The 23832-nt window shown below is 39.1% G+C and overlaps 1 protein-coding gene across 4 annotated transcripts in view; it reads right to left on the bottom strand.

Annotated features, from left to right (window-relative positions):
• Positions 1-23832, bottom strand: part of GALNT6 (polypeptide N-acetylgalactosaminyltransferase 6) — a 103891-nt gene that overhangs the window by 13067 nt on the left and 66992 nt on the right. For 3 of the 4 annotated variants that reach the window (XM_077483701.1, XM_077483702.1, XM_077483703.1), the window contains 6 exons: positions 23521-23670; positions 17558-17792; positions 12130-12247; positions 6868-7068; positions 3117-3248; positions 1131-1256 (listed from right to left, as the gene is read on the bottom strand). In XM_077483701.1, coding sequence (XP_077339827.1) covers positions 1131-1256; positions 3117-3248; positions 6868-7068; positions 12130-12247; positions 17558-17792; positions 23521-23670 — 962 coding nt within the window. The remainder of the gene's footprint in view (positions 1-1130; positions 1257-3116; positions 3249-6867; positions 7069-12129; positions 12248-17557; positions 17793-23520; positions 23671-23832) is intronic. The other variant, XM_077483704.1, reaches the window with a different exon arrangement.

A 23832-nucleotide genomic window follows, 5' to 3' on the forward strand; every position in this document is an offset into this window, starting at 1 on the left:
ATGTCCTTTCTTTTGCGGCAAATAGAGCTTTCTTTTGGTGGTATTTGATCACCTCTGCGGTTTTTATTTTTTGTGCTATAAAAAATAAAATAAAAAAAATAGCGACAATTTTGGAAAAAAATAAAAATAAATAAAAAATAATAATGAATATATTTTTTTTTTTTTTTTTTTGCTTTTTGCTATAATAAATATCCCACATTTAAAAAATAAATAAAACATTTCTTCATCAGTTTAGGCCAATACGTATTTTTCTACATGTTTTTGGTAAAAAGAAAAAAAAAATCGTAATGAGCATGTATTGATTCTTTTGCGCAAAAATTATAGCGTCTACAAAATAGATCTGTGATTTTTGGCAGGACTGCAACATTGCGACGGACAGATTGGACACTTTTTTGGGACTCGTGCCATTTATACAGTGGTCAGTGCTCAGTAGCCACTGGTGACTGTGTAAATGTCAACTTCCCAGACTCCCATCCCTTCCATTCTCATGGTTGGCATGATAAGCTCAATATATGAGTAAATCAGCTCTCTCCTCATATGACGCAGTATTTCTCTGCAGGGTTAATGTATGGCCAAATCCGAAAGCAATGTAGTCTTGGTCTGGCAGTCAGGAGTCTCAAGGCAGGATAGGACACCAGACCACACGGCTCTTCCTCACAAAAGGAACATATGGTCTGCTACAGGAAGTATTGGAGTGCAGCTTTTGAACTGTAAATAAGCACCTGTGTCACCATTATTTGGAACTGGGATTCCTCATTCACCAATTTTATGTCACATTTGAAGATTTGGCATTTTGAATGAACATTATTTGAGTTTTTATGCTTTGCACAGAATAATTGGCACTTTACTTGAACATATTCAATTTGTATTCCTTCACCTGGCACTTTCTTGAAAAGTATAATTTATGCAAATGTTTACAGCTTTACATGTATATATGGCTGCATTTTCCTTTTTTGCACTAATAGCACTTTATTCTCATCAGTGTATGAGCACTATCCAATTTTGATTTTTTGAATATATATATATATATATATATATATATATATATATATATATATATATATATATATATATATATATATATATATATATATATATATATATATATATATATATATATTCCATTTTACCTGGTTATTATTATTCCGTTTTACCTGATTTCCTCCCATTCCATGACAGGGGTACATGATGAGTGGTTTTCCTCCATGGTTATTTTCCCCAACATCAAGGCAGTTCTGTGATCCTTCATTTTTAATCTACAAATAGGGAAAAGCATTGGAATAAAAAAAACATTTATAATGTGGTTCATTGAGAAATTGCATAAATGAGGAATTGTGGATGAAGGGCTTTTTATACTCTGGTGCAGCACTCTAAGGGCAGCATCAGCGTTTCTAATCCTAAAGTGTATGTCAGGGCAAAAAACAAAACAAAAAAACAAACTTGAAAATGTGTCATCCAATTAAAGACCCTACTAGTACAGAAAAGTACCCATTGATCTGCCATTCAGCTCCTTACAGTCTTGTTGTGGGCTGACAACACACAGCATTTTTGTGGCATCAGTTCTCCCAGTGTCTTTTGCTGAAATACGCAGACCTGCCCTCTGTCCTACTGCCCACAATGTAGAGAATAAATATTCTGTACTCCAAGATAACAACTAAGAGGGCTAAACAGACTTATGCACTTATCAAAAATTTAGAGCCCTTTCACACTGAGAAGTTTTTCAAGCGCTTTGTGTGAAAAGCTCAAGAAAAATGCTTCCTCTTAAAAATCAGTGAATGTTTTCACACTGAAGCATCTTTGAATTATGTTGGGGGAGCTTAAAAAAAAAAAAAAAAAGCACACTAAAAACACTACCCTCCATTGAAATGAATGGGAAACGCCTCAAAAATGTTCCCACTAAGCATTTTTGGTGCAGATTTTGAGTCACAGCAGCAAAAGCACTTTATTAACTCAGGCGATTTACTGCCAGTTTTGAAGCGAACCAGTGTGAAAAGTGCCCTAAAAGTTTCCCCTGTCTCTCATGAATAACGACGATGGTGTATCCTCATTCATGAGAAAGCATGTGGGGTAATGGACAAGGCAGGGAAAGGGCGGGGCTGAGAGAATGAACACCAACGGCACGAGGATGTGCCTATGTGTAGCCACATTTGGCTGCACAGGGCAAATATTGTTGGTGTAAGAGAGGGGGTTGCTAAATGTCTAGACTGGACAAGTGTTAACAATCAGGCTTTCAGCAATCCAAAAAGTGCTTAATATAAAAGTTAATTATATTGTACAAATACCTAAAGGGGAGATTTTTATTTCTGACTGGAATTCCTCCTTAATGGTAGCGTGATATAAAAAAAACTACAACTGCAATATTTTATTCTACAAGGTCTCTGCTTTCATAAAATGAATAGTGAAAGGGTTAGCGGGGTGCGCAATGTGGGAAGGTGAATGGGGACCGAAGAGAGAGGACCGAGTGACTGAGCATCAGCCAAAATGGGAGACTGGAGATGGAGAAAGTAGCATATGACACATGTGGTGTGCACCAAGAAAGCAATAAAACAGGACTTGAGCCGTGATCAGAAAGAGGAGACTGCGCAGTGGAGATGCAGCAGAGCTGGGAAACAGGAGCAGAAGAAACAGTCAGATATTACACTTGGTGCACAGCATGGGAGCAAAATAGTGAGAAGTGAGGAGGATCAGCCAACCAAAATATCAGCAGAGCTGGGAGAACTACTGAGCAGGGAATCAGCAGAGCTGGGGGGTACTACACACTGGGGAGATCAGCAAAGGTGGGGATATTAATGAGCAGGGGATCTGCTGAATGGAACTACTGAGCGGGGGATCTGCAGAGTAGGGGTATTACTGAGTTGGGGGTGCTATTGAGCCCAGGTACCACTGAGCCCCTTTAAAACAAATAGAAAACCAACACACACACACAGGGAATTTTCCTAGCATCTTCAATGCTTCAAAAACGCATCCCAAAAGCATCAAAACACATAAAAATGCATGTTAGCATTTTAATTTGTGTTACTAATCAATACAAGTGTAAAAAAATAGCCCTAACAGATCTGCACGGTGACAGCCGTATACACTGTTCCTCTTTATCATCTGAGCAATAAAATACTTACAGCACCAAAATAAGTTGGTGAGAGGTCTGGTATGAACATCTCTGGGTAGATATTTTCGAGAAACCATGAAAAATTCTTACAATGCAAATCATGTTTGAGCTTTAGCCGCGGAGAAATGTCTCCAAAGTTTTTCTGTAAAAAAATAAATAAAAAAATTTAGCAAAAAAGGTTAAAAGATTAAAAATATAAAACTAAATAATATACAGTGCGTAAACATCTTATGCGGAATTAATACACTGCAGTATACTAGATGTGCCTTTAATATTCCACTAGAGGGCAGACAACACAGCTTGCAGAGTTTTATCTTGAGGGGAAAGTCAGGGAAACATTAACAGCCCTGCCAGTGTCCGTAACCCAGATAGATTTTAAAATCTAGTCTATTAACACATTTATGTAGATCTGCCTCAATTATAGAAGTGGCTTTGTAAAGTATAAAGCAATTCTTTCAAATCCGATTATAATGGTGTCAAAAAGTGGTGTGATCCTATTTAGGAATGAAGTGTACAAAGATATGAAAGCCATTCTGATCTTTTGTACTTAAACCTTCAAAGTAACTTCCTCTCTGTGGCCATCTTGGTTTAGGATAGGTCACAGTCAGAGATCAGAGTCAATATATCTGACCTTCACCACTGACAGCAATGAAATGGACAGCAGTGATCACATACATGCCCTCTCGCTTTTTAAATCCTTCCACGCAGGTAAAGACTGTTAGATCTTTAGCAAATCCATAAGCCGTAGGCTGTTTTTATCAAATCACACTGGTAGTTATACTATATGGTAGGATCAGAAAAATGGTACTTATACTAGCATAGGGTGAGTGAGTAAGAAGCCCTTCCTCGTTTTGAAAGCCACAGCATGTCCATATTGAGGATATTTCCACTTGCTTCCTCTTCTGTCTTACATCTATACAGCATGGACAGGAAATGAGGGGAACAACATGAAACACACACACACACACACACACACACCTCAGCATAAATGAGTACAACCCTTTTGAAAAGTAAGCTTTTGATCAATATCTCAATGAATACAAGAACAATTTCCAAAATTTTTACGAATGGAGTTTTATAGAACATTTATTTTGCTCATTACATGAAAGTAAGGTTAATAATATAATTTGTATTAGAGAATCTTCAGTTTTTCTCAAATTAGTTGATGCAAAAATGAATACACCCACAAAAAAACCTACTAGTATTTTGTATGACCTCCATGATTTGTATTGTGAGGACAGCACCAGGTCTTCCAAGCATGGAATGAACAAGTTTGCGATATATTGCAACATCTATCTTTTTCCATTCTTCAAGAACGAGCTCTTTTAGAGCCTGGATGGAGAGTGATGCTCAACTTGTCTCTTTAGAATTTCCCATAGGTGTTCGATTGGGTTCAGATCAGGAGACATACTTGGCCACTGAAACACTTTCACCGTGTTCTTCAGCAATGCAACAGTGGCCTTAGATGTGTTTTGGATCATTGACATGTGGGAAAAGTGCATGATGACCAAGGGCAGAGTGATGGTAGCGTCTTCTCTTTCAATATAGAGCAGTACATCTGTGAATTCATGATACCATCAGTAAAATGCATCTCCCCAACACCAGCAGCACAGGAGGACACTGCCACCATGTTTCATTGTAGGCACTATGCATTTTTTTGTTGCACTCCCCCACTCCCCCCGCAACAGTTTTGAAGCCATCAGTTCCAAAAACATTTATCTTGGTCTCATCACTCCAGACTACAGAATTCCAGTAGTTGTCTTCTTTTTTAGCATGGGTTCTGGCAAATTCTAGGCAGGCTATTTTATGCATCGGCTTTAGAAGAGGCTTCCTTTGTGGAGGACACCAATGGATGCCATTTATCTGCAGTGTATGCCATATTGTGTCACAGGAAACAATCACCCCAGTTTGGCTTTCTACTTCTTTAGCTAACTGCAGTGAACTTGAACAGCGATTTTCTTCAAGCCTTCTCATCAGAAGACGCTCCTGTCGAGGTGTTCACTTCCGTGGATGGCTTGGACGTCTCTGGGAGATGGTTGCCATTCGATTTTTGTTACATTATCACTTACTGTATCACTTTTGCTACAGTATTCTGACTGATAAGTAAAGCTTTACTGATCTTTTGTAGCCTTCACCTTTCTTGTGTAAAGACATTATTTTCTTTCTTGGACCTTGTGACATTTCTTTTCCATGTGGTGCCATTGCTGACAGCATGAAATGGAAAGGGGTTCGCTTTGTTAAGTAAAACCCTTTTATAAACCACTGTCTGTTGGTCACTTGTTTAATGAATAATTCGACTCACCTGTAGTTGTATTCTTGTTAATTAGGATTTTGTTTGTGTTTTTGCTCTCATTCCTTGTTCTAATGAGATATTAGGTTACAGCAATGTAATGCTACCTATCTGTATCAATGTTTGTATACATTCCGTTGTTGGTAACATTTATAATTCTATGCTAATTGTAAACCTGAACATATTCTCAATAAAACCTTTTCTGACTGTGAAAAAAAAAAAAGGATTTTGTTATCTAAAAATAGGATTTTTGACTTACCGTAAAATCCTTTTCTCTGAGTTCATTGACAGACACGGTGCTTCCTTATTCAGAACCATAGGGTTACATAGCCCCCTAAAGGAGTACAACACTAGGCTGAAAAAAAAAAACCCACGGGCAGCCCTAGGTGATATACACACCTCTCTCTGCTATAGGCCTTTAGTTGTGTCACAAGCAGTGTCAGAAGCATTAAAAATTCCATAGAGGGGTGGGTGCTGTGTCTGTCAATGAACTCAGAGAAGTGGGTTTTACGGCAAGTAAAAAATCCTATTTTCTCACTTGTTCATTGACAGACACAGTGCTTCCTTATTCAGAACCACAGGGATGTCCCATAGCAGTGCCAAACATGAGGGGTGAGGCAGCCAACAACAAAACAGGCCAACCAGACAACCTGGATCTCAACGAGAACTGGGGGGGGGGTGGGGGATGTACTAATTTATGCCGAGTACTATATATACTGTGTATAAATGTATGTATGTATATACACATTATATATATATATACACACACACACACTATATATATATATATATATATATATATATATATATATATATATATATATATATATATATATATATATATATATATATATATATATATACATATACATATACACATATATATATATATATACATATATATATATATATATATATATAAATACACACACACACACACACATATATATATATATATACACACATACACACACTATATTATATATATATATATATATATATATATATATATATATATATATTTATTACACACACACACACACTATATTACCAATTGTATTGGAACCCCTGCCTTTACACGCACATGAACTTTAATGGCATCCCAGTCTTAGTCCGTAGGGTTCAATATTGCGTTGGCTCACCCTTTGCAGCTATAACAGCTTCAACTCTTCTTGGAAGGCTGTCCCTAAGGTTTAGGAGTGTGTCTATGGGAATGTTTGGCCATTCTTCCAGAAGCAAAAAACACGAGAACACTCGGTGAAACAAACGAGATAGATACAAGCGGTAAACTGTTATTATGTGGGAATGCTGGACTGCATCTGCCAGATTAGGAAAAATCCAGGACCGACAAAGGCCATGAACTCTGAGCCCTGACTTAGCGGTGGTCAAATAAATAAATATATGTATATATACATACATACACTTATGCACATATATTACCAAGAACCACGTTTCTTTCCTCAGCACTCACCTCTTTAGCCATTTTTGCAGCTTGTTGGTTTCTCCGGTAGTAGATCTCCTTGTAATCATCCATCCATACCTCTGCTAGGCGTACCTGATTTCTAGTGATCACCTGTGTTCCTTTGGGAAAGGTGTGTGGGCTCTTTGTACGGAAAACGTGGCCCACTACAGAGCAAGGTAGGATCTCCAACTGACCTCCACACAGCCAGACCTTTTTGGAAAAGGAAAATGTATATAAATTATTATTATTTTTTTTTCAAAGCATTCACTGGGTCAGTGTTTTTTTCCATGTATGAAGGGAAATAAATCTAGACAACTGTTGTGAAGTGCTCTGGATCTCTGCAAATGTTATCTAGGTATCAGCTACCCCACTTGCTATAAACAGTAAAAACGTAACTCAAGTAGTTCGACTGCACTAGCATTTAAAACTTTCAACATTTCAAAACAAACACATATTATTTATACACTCTCCAGCCACATTATTAGGTACACCTTTCTAGTATTGGGTTGGACCCTCTTTTGCCTTCAGAACTGCCTTAATTTTTTGTGGCATTCAACAAAGTGTTGGAAAAATTTCTTAGAGATTTTGGTCCATATTGATCTGGTGACTGTGGAGGCCATTGAAGTACAGTGACCTCATTGTCATGTTCAAGAAACCAGTGGTGAGATGATTTGAGCTTTTAGACATGGTGCATTATCCTGCTGGAAGGAGCCATCAGAAGATGGGTACACTGTAGTCATAAAGGAATGTACATGGTCAGCAACAATACTCAGGTAGACTGTTGTGTTTAACCACTTCAATACAGGGCACTTTCACCCCCTTCCTTCCCAGCCCAATTTTCAGCTTTCAGCGCTCTAGCGCTTTCAGTGACAATTGCGCAGTCATGCTACACTGTACCCAAATGAAATTGTTATCATTTTGTTCGCACAAATAGAGCTTTATTTTGGTGTTATTTATTCACGACTCCGTTTTTTTTTTTTTGCGATATAAGCGCAAAAAAAGCGGAAATTTGGGAAAAAAACAATATTTTCTTTTTTCTATTTGAAAAGAAATCCAATAAAATCAAATTTTGTCATAAATTTAAGCCAAAATGTATTCTGCTACATGTTTTTGGTAAAAAAAATTCCGTTAAGTGTATAATAATTGGTTTGTGTGATCACGGACATATGTACGCAAATGATCATGTACATATGTGTGCAGGTGATCACGTACATATGTGTGCAGATAATCATTGGGACATGTGATTTTAGTGGGACATATGTGGGGGACATGTTTTTATTATTAGGGACATGTGTTTTTATTATTTGGGGACATGTATGTTTTGGGGACATGTGTGTTTTGGGGACATATGTGGGGACTGTGTTTTCACTGTGTGGTGTGTTGTGTGTTTACACTACACTGATGATCAGTGAGTAAAAAGCTGTGAAAAGCAGCCCATACTCACTGATCATCAGCCGGCTGCAGCGTTCTGCTCTCCTCTTCTCAGCGGTGACTTCCGTGTGAGGAGAGGAGAGCAGATTGCCTAGCAACCGGCTGTTTGTTTACATCACATGACGGCCGTGATTGGACACGGCCGTCATGTGATCAGGAGGGCCAATCACAGAGCCCTCCTGCCGATCTGAGATGTGCCGTGTCCGGGTGACACGAGCACATCGGGATCGCGCCGCTGCGCGGGCGCGCGCACGCGCGATCCCGCTGCTCCTGAATGACGTTCCTGAACGTCCTATCAGGAGCAGGCGGCTCCCACCCGCCGTATATATACATTGGCCGGGTGGGAAGTGGTTAAGCAATGCTCAATTGGTACTAAGGGGCCCAAAGTATGCCAAACAAATATTGCCCACACTATTACACCACCATCGCCAGCCTGAACCGTTGATACAAGGCAGGATGGATCCATGCTTTCATGTTGTTTACACCAAATTATGACCCTACAATCTGAATGTTGCAGCTGAAATTGAGAGCCATCAGACCAGGCAACATTTTTCCAATCTTCTATTGTCCAATTTTGGTGAGTCTGTGTGAACAGTTTCCTGTTCTTAGCTATCAGGAGTGGCACCCGGTATGGTCTTCTGCTGCTGTAGTCCATCTGCATCAAGGTTCGATGTTTTGGTCGTTCAGAGATGTTATTCTGCATACCTTGGTTGTAACAAGTGGTTATTTAAAGTGATTGTAAAGGATCGTTTTTTTTTGTTTTTTTTAACCACTTGCCGACCGCCGCACGACGATGTACGTCCATTTTTTGAAGAGGGATATCTCGGTAACGGCAGCAGCTGCTGCCACAACCGAGATATCCATCTCTTCAGGCGGCGGTCGGCTGTACGATAACGGTGGTCTCCGCGGCGGATTCGCCGCGAGATCACCGCTATCGGCGGCGGGAGAGGTGCCACCCCCCCTCCCGCCGCCCTCCCGCACCTTCCGCCGCTTACCGGAGCCGTCGGTAGCGGCGGAGGCGATCGGGTCCTTCAGTCTGCTGGGTATGGAGACGAGTGAGGCTAAGATGGCCCCCACTCATCTCTATACCATAGGAGGGCGGAAGCGACGTCAAAACGTCACTTCCGCCCATACCTCTTAAAGGTATATATTTTTTTTTAAATGTCAGATTTTCTTTTTCTTTTTTTTTTTTTTTTTGCATTTTAGCCCAAATATAAGATCTGAGGACTTTTTGACCCCAGATCTCATATTTAAGAGGACCTGTCATGCTTTTTTCTATTACAAGGGATGTTTACATTCCTTGTAATAGGAATAAAAGTGATCCATTTTATTTTATTTTTTTTAAAAAGTGTAAAAATAAATAAAATAAATTAAAATAAATAAGAAAAAAAAAAAATTATTTTTAAAAACACCCCGTTACGACGAGCTTGCGCACAGAAGCGAGTGCATACGTGAGTAGCGCCCGCATATGAAAACGGTGGTCAAACCACATATGTGAGGTATCGCCGCGATCGGTAGAGCGAGAGCAATAATTCTAGCCCTAGACCTCCTCTGTAACGCAAAAAATGCAACCTGTAGAATTTTTTTAATGTAGCTTATGGAGATTTTTGAGGCTAAAAGTTTGACGCCATTCCACGAGCGGGCGCAATTTTGAAGCGTGACATGTTGGGTATCAATTTACTCGGCATACCATTATCTTTCACAGTATAAAAAAAATTGGGCTAATTTTACTGTTGTCTTATTTTTTTATTCAAAAAAGTGAATTTTTTCCAAAAAAAGTGCGCTTCTAAGACCGCTGCGCAAATACGGTGTGAAAAAAAGTATTTCAATGACCGCCATTTTATTCTCTAGGGTGTTAGAAAAAAAACAATATAAAATGTTTGGGGGTTCTAAGTAATTTTCTAGCAAAAAAAACTGTTTTAAACATGGAAACACCGAGTCCGAAAAAGAGGCCTGGTCCTTAAGTGGTTAAACAAACATTTCATACTTGCCTCTACTGTGCAGCTCGTTTTGCACAGAGTGGACCCGGACATCCTCTTCTGGGGTCCCTCGGTGGCTCTCATAGCTCCTCCCTGCATCAGATAAACCCTCTAGGAGAAGCGCTCTCCTGAGGGGGTTACCTTGCTGGCGTGCTCCCAAGTCTGGCATTTGACTGAAAGCAGCGGGAGCCAATGGCTGTAGTGCTATCAATCTATCCAATCAAGAGCCGGGACCCCATGGAGAAAGGGACAGCACGTCCCCGCCGAAGAGATGAAGGGACTCAGGTAAGTAAAGGGGGGGGGGGGGGGCGATGACTGCCAGGTGTTTAAAAACACAAGGGTTTACAACCCATTTAAGTTACTGTTGCTGCCTTTCTATCATCTTAAACCAGTCTGCCAATTCTCTCCTTACATCACCAAGGCATTTTTGTCCATATAACTGCTGCTTACTGGATATATTTTTTGGACCATTCTTTGTAAATCATAGGAGATGGTTATGTGTGAAAATCCCAGTAGATCACCAGTTTTTGAAATACTCAGATCAGCCTGTCTGGCACCAACAACCATGCCACGTTCAAAGTTACTTAAAGTGACTTAAATCCCCTTTCGTCCCCATTTTGATGCTCAGTTTGAATTTCAGCAAGTCGTCTTCACCACTCCTAGATACCTAAATGCATAAGTTGCTGCCATGTGATTGGCTGATTAGCAATTTTTGTTACCAAGCAACTGAACAAGTGTACCTAATAAAGTGGGTGCTCTGTATCTAGAGATTAATAACAGCTTAGGTGACAGCAGGTGATTAACCCTTTGAATTTACTCATCACAAATCCACACTATAAGCTACCTTACAAACCCAAGGGCTTCCACACTTCATATGTTGGAACAACTACAGCAGTCTACATTTAGGACTACATTTATGAAGAACAATTATTTATTTTCCAAATTTTATAACAGAAATTAAGAAAAAACCCAGTGGTGATTAAATACTACCAAAAGAAATCTCTAGTTGTGAGAACAAAATGATAAAAACTCAGTTTGGGTACAGTATTGCATGACCGCGCAATTGTCATTCAAATAGCGACCGTGCTGAATATTGGCCTGGGCAGGAAGGGGGTGAAAGTGCCTGGTATTGAAGTGGTTACGCTAACAATTTCTAAGCAGTTACAGCAACAGTCTTGAAAGCAACCCTGTCAGTGATAAATGATTTAGCTTAACCCTCTACCTGCTACATCTGTAGGACAGCTTGTTCTGTTGAGAAACAGCAGACAATAGAATAAATGTTCGCTTTTGGGTTTAATAGCACTTTAAAGAAAACCCATCACAAAAGATAAAAAAAACAAACAAACAAAAACACAACACCACAGTTTAAAGCCCGAGATGGATACTGCCTCCTCTGAAAAGTGAAAGCACCACTAATTGCCCCCACTCTTCTAACATATTTAATTGTATTTTTTTGGGGTTTTTTTTGGAGCAGGTACCTGTTTTCTGACACCTCACCTTGGCAAGAATTATTAAGTAATTAAGGACAACTGTCTAAAAATCAGAAATTGCCCCCCAGTTTGGGAAATCTCAACTTTCTGCTGTGTTTCTGGACAGGAGGTGAATGGGAAATTTGCCCAATGGTACACAGACCCCAAAAAATAACCCAAAAGGGATCTAAACCCTTCCCTATGCCATCCATTGAACTCACACCGATTATGATGGCTAAAGAACTGAACCCCACCCCAAAAAAACAAAACAAAAAAAAACAGGTAACAAGTATAGTTCCACTGCAGCATTAAGGGGTCCTCACTGAATGAGGCTGTTAGTAAACTGGGATGCCAAGTTTCAATGACAAACAAATCCTGTGGGAAATACATACCCTAAAAGACATTTCCACATTTTCTCCTCCCCAGATTTCCATTTGATCATCGTATGAGCCTATGTGCTCAAAGAAAGCCTTCGAGATTGAGAAGAGACCTCCAGCATGTGTTGGAGACCTAGAAGATAAAGATATTCAATAATCATAGACCATATTTATTTACAATTAAACCATCCATTTTGCAATTGTGTGCTTTAAATTCCCTTTGCTGTCTCAATAGCAGCATTTTCTATGCGCTTCTATGAAGTAGCTGAAAAACTCACATAGCATAAGACTGCACCAAGCACATATTTCTAATAATGATCCCAATAATCCCGTTTTGTGTGTTGCCAACATATTTTGCAGCAATTTTATGAAGAACAATGTCCTATTCACATCAGTCACTGCATTTAGTAGACATTCTTGCTAGTGTAGAGGAATGCAGAACATCTCCTATGCAGCAGGCAAATGTATACCAACATGAGGTAGGTATAATATATACACACACACATAAAAAACAACACAAATGTTAAATGAAATACAATACAAAATATTCAGAAATGTAATCCTATAAAGCAAACAAAAATAAAAAAAATAAAAATAAGGTGCATGTGTATGTATAAAATTATATATTAAAATTATATACTATAAAGCAAACAAATATAAAAAAAATAAGGTGCTTGTGTATATATAAAATTATACACACGCATACACTATAATATTATATATATATATATATATATATATATATATACACACACACACACAAAAAAACACGTTAAATAAAATACAAAATATTCATAAATATAATAATATAAAGAAAAACAAATAAAAAATAAAAGTAAGGTGCATTTGTGTGTGTATATATATATGTATATATATATATATATATATATAATATATATATTTTTTAAATATATTTATATATATTTGTGTATCTATACACACACAAATATATTTAAAAAAATCTAACGTATATATTATTCCTGTTTATGGGTTAGTTGTTCAGTGGGATCAAGTGTTTTTCTTTTTTTTTTCAACCTATATTGCTGGATATTTCCCGGGAGCAACAAAAGTTAGCCAAGATCATTTTAATGCGATACTAGAGACATGTGAGCTGCTAGTGTGTGTGCTATCAAAGTCACACAGCTTTGCAGGCTGAAAAGGTGACTGTTCAGAGATATGCTTTGCATAGCGTGCATTAAAGAGTTCAAATTTCATGTTGTTTTCTGCCATATTTGCATTAAAATTAACTGTACTCTGATAGTACAGTGATCTAGTATTACATTTTTTTTTTTTTTTTTTTTTTTAAACAAAAAGCTAAATAAAATAAATTTCACCCCTATTCTGAACTGTTCTTCTAGGTCTAGGTGATTTTACTAGTTGCACTACAAGCCTCATTTGTAATGAAAAATTTCACTGTAACATTTGTGTTTCTATTTAGAATGGACTGAGGTCCAAAGTGGAAGATTTTAGCGACGTCAGACAGGGGTGTGTAGGCAATAAACTACAGCGCTAATTAGCCAAGATAACACTGTGTGTTGGCAGTGATCTCAGCCATGCAGTCCAGGCACACCCTCTGTTCCCTCACACTCGCAATGCCACATCACCTAAAAAGCTGGGCATAGACGGAGGCTGGTCAAAAATGCAGGCACAATTCCAACACTCACACTATTTATTTATTTATATCTGTATTAAGCTTGCACCCCCTACCTAGATTGTTTGATCATACATTTAAAAGAACACATGCACATTTTAGTAATATGTACACAAACCCACTCTTGCTAGTCCCCCTAATGTAAACCAGCCTAGAAATCTCCACCTGCCTGCTTCAACTTGACAAGTTCTTCCATTGAGTTCATCTATTGGATTGAAATTGTCTATAGTATTGACACTAGGCTCCAATAGACTTAAATGAGGATATATCCCAAGACTAGAGACACTTGGAGTAGAGCCCCATTCAAGTCCTTGGGAGCTCATGGGCAAGTTCAGCCAATGTGTTAGATAAGAGCAAAGGAGGAGGCCATGGCTGTCATGCACCAAACCTCGCACAGGGCTGATAACCCTCACCTTTAACCCCACCACCATAATAATAAGGGTGGACTGGTCACTCAGGCACACAGAGATGCATTGTGGGAGGAAGGTGAGTGAAACACCAGCTCCCTAAAAATATAAAGGGGGTATAAAAGTTTAGGCAATTTGTTGCTTTGCCCTACATAACACAGATTTACAATGAGATGTAGATGCGCCTATCTGCTGTGTACTCAGTGCTGCCTTCTGCGCATTTTTGCTTAGTAGACTGCAACGCCCCTTCTCCATGATTGTTTTTCAATGTACAATTCCCTATGACAGTGCCACATGATTTGCACACAGTGATTGATCTACCTATAGTTTAACCTGCAGATATTGGTGTTATACTTTGTCTATAAAACCACTTTACCATAAAATGCAACCACAGAACATATACAATGGTTTCCTTTTAAAGCAAGTGGATAGGTCCAAGTAAGCACCAGAAATATAATCGTCCCATGACTTTTGCAGATCACCAGTGAGTGTTTCAGAAATGCTGCTATTAGTCACCCTGAGGGAAGGAGTGCCTGCATACTACCAGCTGGATTTTGTAGATAAGACCTGAAAAAAAACGGCAATTAATATATCAAGGAGTATTTAAAGCCTACGTGGCACCAACATGTTGCACACCAATGGTGGAATACTAGAAAGTCTTAAGACTGGTCATAATAAAACAAGCCTTAAGTGATTGCTTTATTAATGTATAGAATGTACAGTTGTGTTCATAAGTTTACACACCCTAGCATAATTTATGATTTCTTGGCCCTTTTTCAGAAAATATTAATAAAAAAAACACAAAAAAAACTTTTCTTTCACTCATTCTTAGCATTTGGCTGAAGCCAATTATTATCAATCAACTGTGTTTACTCATTTTTAAATCCTAATGAAAATAGAAATGACCCAAATGACCCTGATCAAAAGTTTACATACCCTCATGATTTTGGTCTGATAACATGCACACAAGTTGACACAGAGGGGTTTGAATGGCTATTAAAGTTAACCATCCTCACCTGTGATCTGTTTGCTTGTAATTAGTGTGTGTGTATAAAAGGTCAATGAGTTTCTGGACTCCTGACAGACCCTTGCATCTTTCATCCAGTGCTGCACTGATGTTTCTGGATTCTAAGTCATGGAGAAAGCAAAAGAATTGCCAAAGGGTCTGCAGGAAAAGGTAGTTGAACTGTATTAAACAGGAAAGGGATATAAAAGAGATCCAAGGAATTAAGAATGGCAATCACCAGTGTTCAAACTCTTATCAAGAAGTGGAAAATGTGGAGTTCTATTGAAACCAAACCACGGTCAGGTAGACCAACTAAAACGTCAGCCCCAACTGCCAGGAAAATTGTTCAGGATGCAAAGAAAAACCCACAAATAACTTCAGGTGAAATACAGGACTCTCTGAAAACATGTGGTGTGGCTGTTTCCAAATGCCTATCTCTCTTCAAGTGCCTCCTTATTGTGCTGCGTGGTCAAGTCGACAGAAGAAAGCCATTACTATGAAAATGCCACAAAGTATCCCACTTACAATACGCCAAACAGCACAGAGACACGCCTCAAACCTTCTGGCACAAAGTCATTTGGTGTGAGAAGACCAAAATTTAGCTTTTTGGCTACAACCATAAACGCCTAATTTGGAGAGTCAACAAGACCTATAATGAAAAGTACACGATTCCTACTGTGACACATGGAGGTGGATCGCTGATGTTTGGGGATGTGTGAGCTACAAATGCACAGGAAAATTTGGTCAAAATTGATGGCAAGATGAATGCAGTATGTTATAAAAGAAAAAAAACTGGAGGAACATTTTCATTCATCAGCCAGGAAGCTGTGCTTGGGACGTACTTGGACATTTCAACATGACAAAGATCCAAAACACAAGGCCAAGTCGGTCAGTCATTGGCTACAGCAGAATAAAACGAAGGTTCTGGAGTGGCCATCTCAGTCTCCTGACCTCAATATAATTGAGCCACTCTGAGGAGATCTCAAACATGCAGTCCATGCAAGACAGGCCAAGAATTTACAGGAACTGGAGGCTTTTTGCAAAGAGGAATGGGCAGCTTTACCATCTGAGAAAATAAAGAGCCTCGTCCACAAATACCACAAAAGACTTCAAGCTGTCATTGATGTTAAAGTGGGCAATACACGGTATTAAGAACTGGGGTATGTAAACTTTTGATCAGGGTCATTCCCGTAGTTTCTGTTGTCATTAGGACTTAAAAAGAGTAAACACAGTTGATTGATAATAAATGGCTTCAGCCAAACACCAACCGTGAGTGAAAGAAAAGTTTTCGTGTTATCATTCATATTCTCTGAAAAATGGCCAAGAAATCAAATTCTGCCAGGGTATGTAAACTTATGAGCACAACTGTATATAGCATGCTTTAAAAGGGGACGTGCAGTGGTTTGCAAAGATGCTCTTTTATTATGTATTAATTGATGTAAGGACAAAAAATACTGTTATAAAAATTGTTATAACATTGCATTGTAGCTACAGCATGTGAGCAGCTTTGTCCAACTGTTATTTTACAGTTCGGGTGGGAAGGCGGAGGGCGGTAAAACCACAGAGCAGCTACCTGTTTCTACCATCCTTTAGTCACCCATCTGAAAGAGACCCAGCAATTCAACATACCATAGATAACCTGTACTTATATAGATACCTTGGTAATGGGGCATGCTTTTCCCCTTCTTGTACCTGTGCATATATACAATTCACCAAGATGAATACTCATTCACCTGTATGACATGACCTAGTAAAGGCTTAAAAAGTGTTGTAGTGCCGTTTAATGTTTGACTTCATTAAAAACCTTGCATGGTTCGAATATTTAGAACATAGCAGTTTAAAACCAATTTAGTTTTCCTATAAGCATGCAGTCTCTCTCAGCTGTTAGCCTTGGGTTTGCTTGTTTCAAGTCAGTGGTTCACAAAGAATAAAGTCAGTAATGGCAGCTCCTCTTTGGTACCTTTTAAGCTGGCCATGTAGAATTTCAATCATCCATCTGAGCAGATGACAAACCCACATGTATGGCAGCAGATCCCTTCTGTTTGACTACTATAGGATGCAAAGATTGTCTAGACAGATTTGAGGTGCTAAGAATGAGCATGCATGTCCAACTACTGTGTACACCTAGGGAGCCTATACAATACACTTACTGATGCTACACCCTTATTGCAGTGTATGCAGACAAAGGCATCAACAACACTGTGGGGAAGACAGCCAGGCACAGAGAAGGAAGCACCTGGTATTGTTAATCTCCTCCTATCTCTGGGCATTGTACCAATGTACTTTTGTGGCTTGCCCACAAAGGCAAGGCCTTGAACACCACTACATGTTGTAAAATGAAGCATTGGTTATGCAAACCTCAGATCTAAAAATACTTACTTAATGGGGTAGGTTTCATCCTTTCTCCTTTCCTTCTCATGGATGGGGATAGACTCCCAACCAAATGTTAAACTCCAATCAAAGTTACCACGGCTGTGGTGCTTGCCGTACTGCACTGGCTTGGAAAACTCAAAAGTGTTCAGATCAATAGTTGTGATATCTGGGCTCACAACAGCTGTATAATCTTCAGCAATTCTGGATAAGAGAGGCTCCAGCCAACCATGGAAACATTCACCTGTGTAAAGACAACACATAATATGTCACATATATAACCACATATACAAAAGGCAGTGCTAGCCAAGACACAATGTAAACATAGCATCATAAGGGGCCTGTGTTGACAGGCTTTGGGTTTATGATGAGAGCATCAGTGTGAGATGCTTCTGATATCATTCAATCACCAATGAGATTCAAAGGGCAGCTATGAATTGGATTCTTAAGCTGGTCATAGATAGTTCAAATCTCGGCCAATTCAGCAGGGAGCATCGAAGATTCAAATCATCTATGGATAGGCCAATTGATTGAAAAGATGGATCGACTTAGGTACAACCAGCAAGCCAGATCTTTACATGCGATTATAGCCGCTAGCAATAATCACTGTGTTCTCCTGGCAGGAATGGCTACTCACGCCCCCCAGCCAGGAGAACACAATAGCTCCACAGGAGGGAATCCCCCATCACCACTGGCTCTGTTGATAAGGGAAATAAAGCAATTTTCTTTCCTACAACCCATGGTTGCAGGAAAGAAAATCACATCATCTATGGCCTGCCTCAGCTGTGGGGAAATAACAGCAGCAGCCACATTCAAATCAACACTTTGAATGTGATTAGTGGCTACACAGACACATTTCGTGCAGATATTCTGCCACTACTTGAATGGTGGTCATGCAAGCTTTGATAAAAGATAGGATTTCCCTTCCGATCGATATCCAATAACAACCCAATAATAATGCCACACATGTGGAAGTGGATTTCGAACAATGGATAAGATACAATAGTATTCATGAATAAAGTATCTTAGTGCTGTCCACCAATGCAAAATAAATCGATAATATTCCACCCAGGTTGTGGATTTAAATAAATCGTATGTGGCCATTATAAGGCTTATGTCTGGAAGAATCCCAGGGGAACTTTTGGACCCCCAGGTACCCAATGTAGATTTTGGGACTACAGTGATGCAACTCAACTTTGCCATCTAGAGGAAAAGGTACTAATGTCAACCTGAGGGTCAGATTTTAAGAAGAGGGCTGAAGGTTATTTCGATTGTGGGTGACAGCCAACATTTGTTGACAGTCTGTAAAAATTATTTGCATATTAAGGGCTCTTTCACGCGACCGATCCGTTCAGGTCCGCCAGTCAGTTTTTTAGGCGGACCTGAACGGATGCTCCATAGAGCTCTATGGAGCGTCGGATGTCAGCGGTGACATGTCCGCTGACATCCGACCTGCTCCGATCCAAAAAAGTGTTACAGAGGAAAAACCTACTTTTCCATCCAACTGCAGATCAGATCACGTGACGATGGACTCTGTGGTCTGTCGTCATCCGATCTCCCATAGGAGAGAGCGGCGCTCTGACAGGTCCGTGCCTGCGCAGTGTGCAGAGACAGACCTGTCATCTTCCTGCTCAGTGGGGATTGATGGAGCGATCCCCGCCGAGCAAGCGGATATCCACGGGGTGGATCATCATGGATCCATCCCGTGTGAAAGAGTTTCAAACAAAACTTGTCCAGATTGAAGTATACGGGCTGCACCATCGAAAAAAAAAGAAAAAAAGGAGTTTATGGTCTGTCATTCTGAGCCAATGGCTTCAGTACTTTCTCAGTCACTGACCTACAGCAATTAGGCATATTAAGAGCTCTAACATACATTTAAATTTCCTGATCTGCATGCTTGGTCCAGAATACTGAAGACAGAGACAGCAAGGTGGATAGCATTTTCAGGGAGTCGGGAGAGGTCAGCAATGCAACCTCAGTATTTCTTTTATTACACGATTTCTGTAAGGGTGCATTAAAAACTCAGTGGGAGAAAATGTATGGAACGAGTGCTGCTTTTTCCTGAAAACCAATCCCAGTTTTTTGTCTTGTCAATTTATGTGCTAAACTTATGCAGGTGCAGGATAGAAACATTGTTCTGGTTGTTTGCCGATACACAATCTGTATGCATATATTCAACAGAAATAAACAAAATTCTCAATTCAGGGATGTCTCAGATTTGTAAATTAGTTTGCCTATTGCTATGGTTTTTTTTGTCCTTTGCACCGTCACTGCGCTATACACAAATAAAAAAAAAAAAAAGGCTCAAAAGGTGTCTGTCCTTTAGATTTTGATATTTTACATAGATTAAAAGACTTCTAAAAAAAAGAGTTGAGAATCTTCACACAATTAAACTGAGTGGGCATTCACTTCAATTATCCTATCATGTGCTAATAAAATAAGTAAAAACAGAAATTTGCTTTTCACATCATTGTATAATTGAAGTGCATGTGCACACAATAGTGTATATTGTGTGAAGGCTCAACTCCTTTAGTAAACTAGTCCCATCAGCTGCAATGAAAATAATTCCCAGTAGCACACCTAATATTTAAACCGGATCAAAGGAACTCAGCTCACAGTGATGATGAACACAGTTGAGGGCGATATAAGGAAATATAACGTATAGATAACAGGTTCTACATAAGGAAATAGAACGCATAAATAACAGGTTCCACATAACAGGAGATCCACATTCCTGAAATACTAGTAATAAACGTTTTGGCCTCCTGATACACTGTTAGAGTTTTTTTCATGACGTGACAAAAGCTGACGTGTCCTCGTAAAAAAAAAAAAAAAAAAAGTTCTATTCTGGGGTAAAAGGTAAGGTACATACTTCTGTTTCATCTTCCTATACTGGCCCCAGGACTAAAGTGCAGGGACCTAGCAATATCCGTACATGTCCTCTGATGTCTCCGTCAATATCTGTAGACATCCTCTGATGTCTCCTCTGGAGCCCCCAGGCTGTTCTCAGAAGTAGATTCTAACAGTATAAAGGCTGACCCACCCAATTCCGTACCTTTTATGGATCAGTATATCCTCCCAACATATTGGTGGACTAATAGGTAATGCAAAAGGGGTAGGGCACCTTCAACTAGTAGAAGTGTTGCAATCTGTATATCAGAGAATCCTGGGGTCTTTGGTTCCTGGGAGGCTAAATAAGACCTCAGAATGTAGAAGTAGGACACCAATATATTTGTAATACAGGGGTACTTTAAGCTGCAAATAGTTTTGTTCCTTACCTATAGCATGGGGATCACAAAGTAGAATGTTCCAAATATGCAACTATTACATTTAACCCAAAAGTAACAAAAAGATGTATGTCCACTGTCCCCAGTACAGAGAGGAAGAACAGGGATTTTATGTCCACTGTCCCCAGTACAGAGAGGAAGAACAGGGATCTGCCTATGTAAACAAGGAAGATCCCCGTTCTGACAGGGTACAGCACTGAGATCTGCTGTTCCTAGTGATCAGGAACAGCGATCTCTGTGTTGTCCCAGTAAGCCTATCCCACACACAGTTAAAACACACCCAGGGAACACCATTAACCCCTTGATCACCCCCCCCCCCCCAGTGTTAACGCCTTCCCTGCCAGTGTCATTTATACATTGATCAGTGAATTATTTTAGCACTGATCACTGCAATAATGTCACTGGTCCCAAAAAAGTGTCACTTGGGGTCAGATTTGTCCGCCGCAATGCTGCAGATCGCCGCCATTACTAGTAAAAACAATAAAAGTCCATGAATTTATCCCGTAGTTTGTAGACGCTATAACTTTTGTGCAAACCAATCAATATATGCTTATTGCAATTTTGTTTACCAAAATATGTAAAAGAATACATATTGGCCTAAACTGGTGAATACATTTTTTTGGATATGTTTTATAGCAGAAAGTGAAAAATATTGTGTTTTTTTTCAAAATTGTCTTTTTTGTTTATAGCACAAAAAACAAAAACTGCAGAGGTGATCAAATACAACCAAAATAAAGTTCTATTTGTAGGAAAAAAAGGACATCAATTTTGTTTGGGTACAATGTTGCACGACCAAACAATTGTCAGTTAAAGCAACGCAGTGTTGTATAGCAAAAAATGGCCTGGTCATTACGGGGGTAAATCCTTCCGGGCTGAAGTGGTTAATCATACATTACAAGATACAGGAAGGTGGTGGTGGAACCATTGGGTTATACTGCCACCTTTAGGGGAATTGGACATTGGCAAGAAAAGCTGTAAAAACAGCCCAGAACTCCTCCTGCTCCTAGAAGGAAAGATGTTTTGCTAGTGTCTTTATGAGAACAGACATCTCTCTGGTATGAGAGAAGCAAAACATTTTCCTTGTATATTGTAGGGGAAAAGTACATTAAAAGAGGTATACCACCCACTTTGAATTGCAAGTTATGCTTGGGGTAATCTCATGATCATTTCCAGCTGTTAATAAGCAAAAAAAATTTAAGTCAAATTATTACCCCTTTGGTTCACACCACAAAACGCCCTCCAAATCTTTTCCAGACCCTTTTTCAATGCATTTCAGGATGCATTCCAGATGCTTTTTTCTTATTATTTCCGTTTTGTTTTTCACTGTACTGGGGCCCGGTGCATTTTTGATGCGTTCCAGTGCATTCTGGTGCGTTTTTGATGCGTTTACCACCTTCCAGTACAGTCCAGTGCAGGATAAATGTAGCATGTTCTAATCTTTTTTCTGGAACTGGAACGCCCTGGAACTGACCACACTGGTGTGAACTAATATACACTTATTGCGATTTCTTTTTAACCAAAAATATGTAGAAGAATACATATCAGCGTAAACTGATTTATAAAATGTTTTTCATGGGGGGGGGGGGGGGGGGGAATAGTTGTTATAGCAAAAAGTAAAAAATATAGTTTTTTTAAAAATTGGTCTTTTTTTGTTTACAGTGCAAAAAATAAAAACTGCAGAGGTGATCAAATACCACCAAAAGAAAGTTCTATTTGTGGGAAAAAAGGACATCAATTTCATTTGGGCACAATGTCGCACGACGTGCAATCGTCAGTTAAAGCAACGCAGTGTTATATCGCAAAAAATGGCCTGGTCAGGAAGGGGGTAAATCCATCCAGGGATTAAGTGGTTAATATGACTTGGCCTGTGGATATGATTTTATATTTATTTTTTTATCACCCGTTTTGCTGCTAGGAATTAAATACTGTAAAGCATGCGAGTAATAAAATCGCCATTTAATTACGTTTGTTTTTGTGCATTCCTGAGCGCTTCAATCTTCACTGTGGGCATGTGAAATCCACTATGACTCTGTTCCGGTATAAGGTGCTGCTAGCTACCCAGCATGCACCTCCCGATCTCGCGCATGTGCATTCTACACAGGATTATTATCTGCGGTGATGCCCAGTGACTCCTGGGAATGATGACACACATCTACCAAGAGCCAAGGCACGCAGGATATGACATACATCGCCAAGGCCCGGAAGAGGCAGATTACAAAAGACAAATTTTTTTTTTTTTTATGCCAAATGCAGCAAGGGGCTGATTCATATAAAAATAAAATATGGTTGGAACTCTGCTTTAACGAATAAGAGGAAAAAGTGTAGCATAAATAATAATAAAAAATAAAAATAAATACTTTTACAGACTAACAGTCAGCGCAATGAATTTTGGTGGAATAGGGAATTTGAATGGTCACTGGTACACAGTTGTTCTTTGTGGATTCAATTGAACTCAAACATACCTGATGAGATTTCTTTTTAGAAGGCATTTGGTATAAAGCCGTAGTGAGCCAAGATTTTTTTTTTTGCAGTCAGCCACAGGATACGCAAATGGACAAAAGTTGATGGTGCACAGAAATCCTGACCTGGCCTAAAACTGCAGTATATTAAGCGGAGAGAGGTCTACATCAAGCTCTCTTTTCACGATATGAGAAAATCAACTGTGGCAGATGTAATTTAACTTACAATGGGCATCCAGGAAGGTCAGCACCTCGCCTGTAGCAACACTGGCACCTAGCAACCTGGCAGTGATTAAACCCTTTCTCTCCAGCTGTCGTACAACTCTGACTATCTGCAGAGACTTCACATAGTTGTCCAACTCCTCCTTCAGGTAATCTGTAGATTTAAGCATATACAACATTTTGTTAAAATCCCAATTTGTGTTAATGAATACACACTGTATATATGTAAAATATTTTTTATAAATATAAATTTTATATATATATATATATATATATATATATATATATATATATATATATATATATATATATATAT

The sequence above is a fragment of the Lithobates pipiens genome, unplaced genomic scaffold, assembly GCF_037356315.1.
Source record: "Lithobates pipiens isolate NorthernLeopardFrog02 unplaced genomic scaffold, aLitPip1_a1.2 Scaffold_16, whole genome shotgun sequence".
Taxonomy (NCBI): Eukaryota; Metazoa; Chordata; class Amphibia; order Anura; family Ranidae; genus Lithobates; species Lithobates pipiens.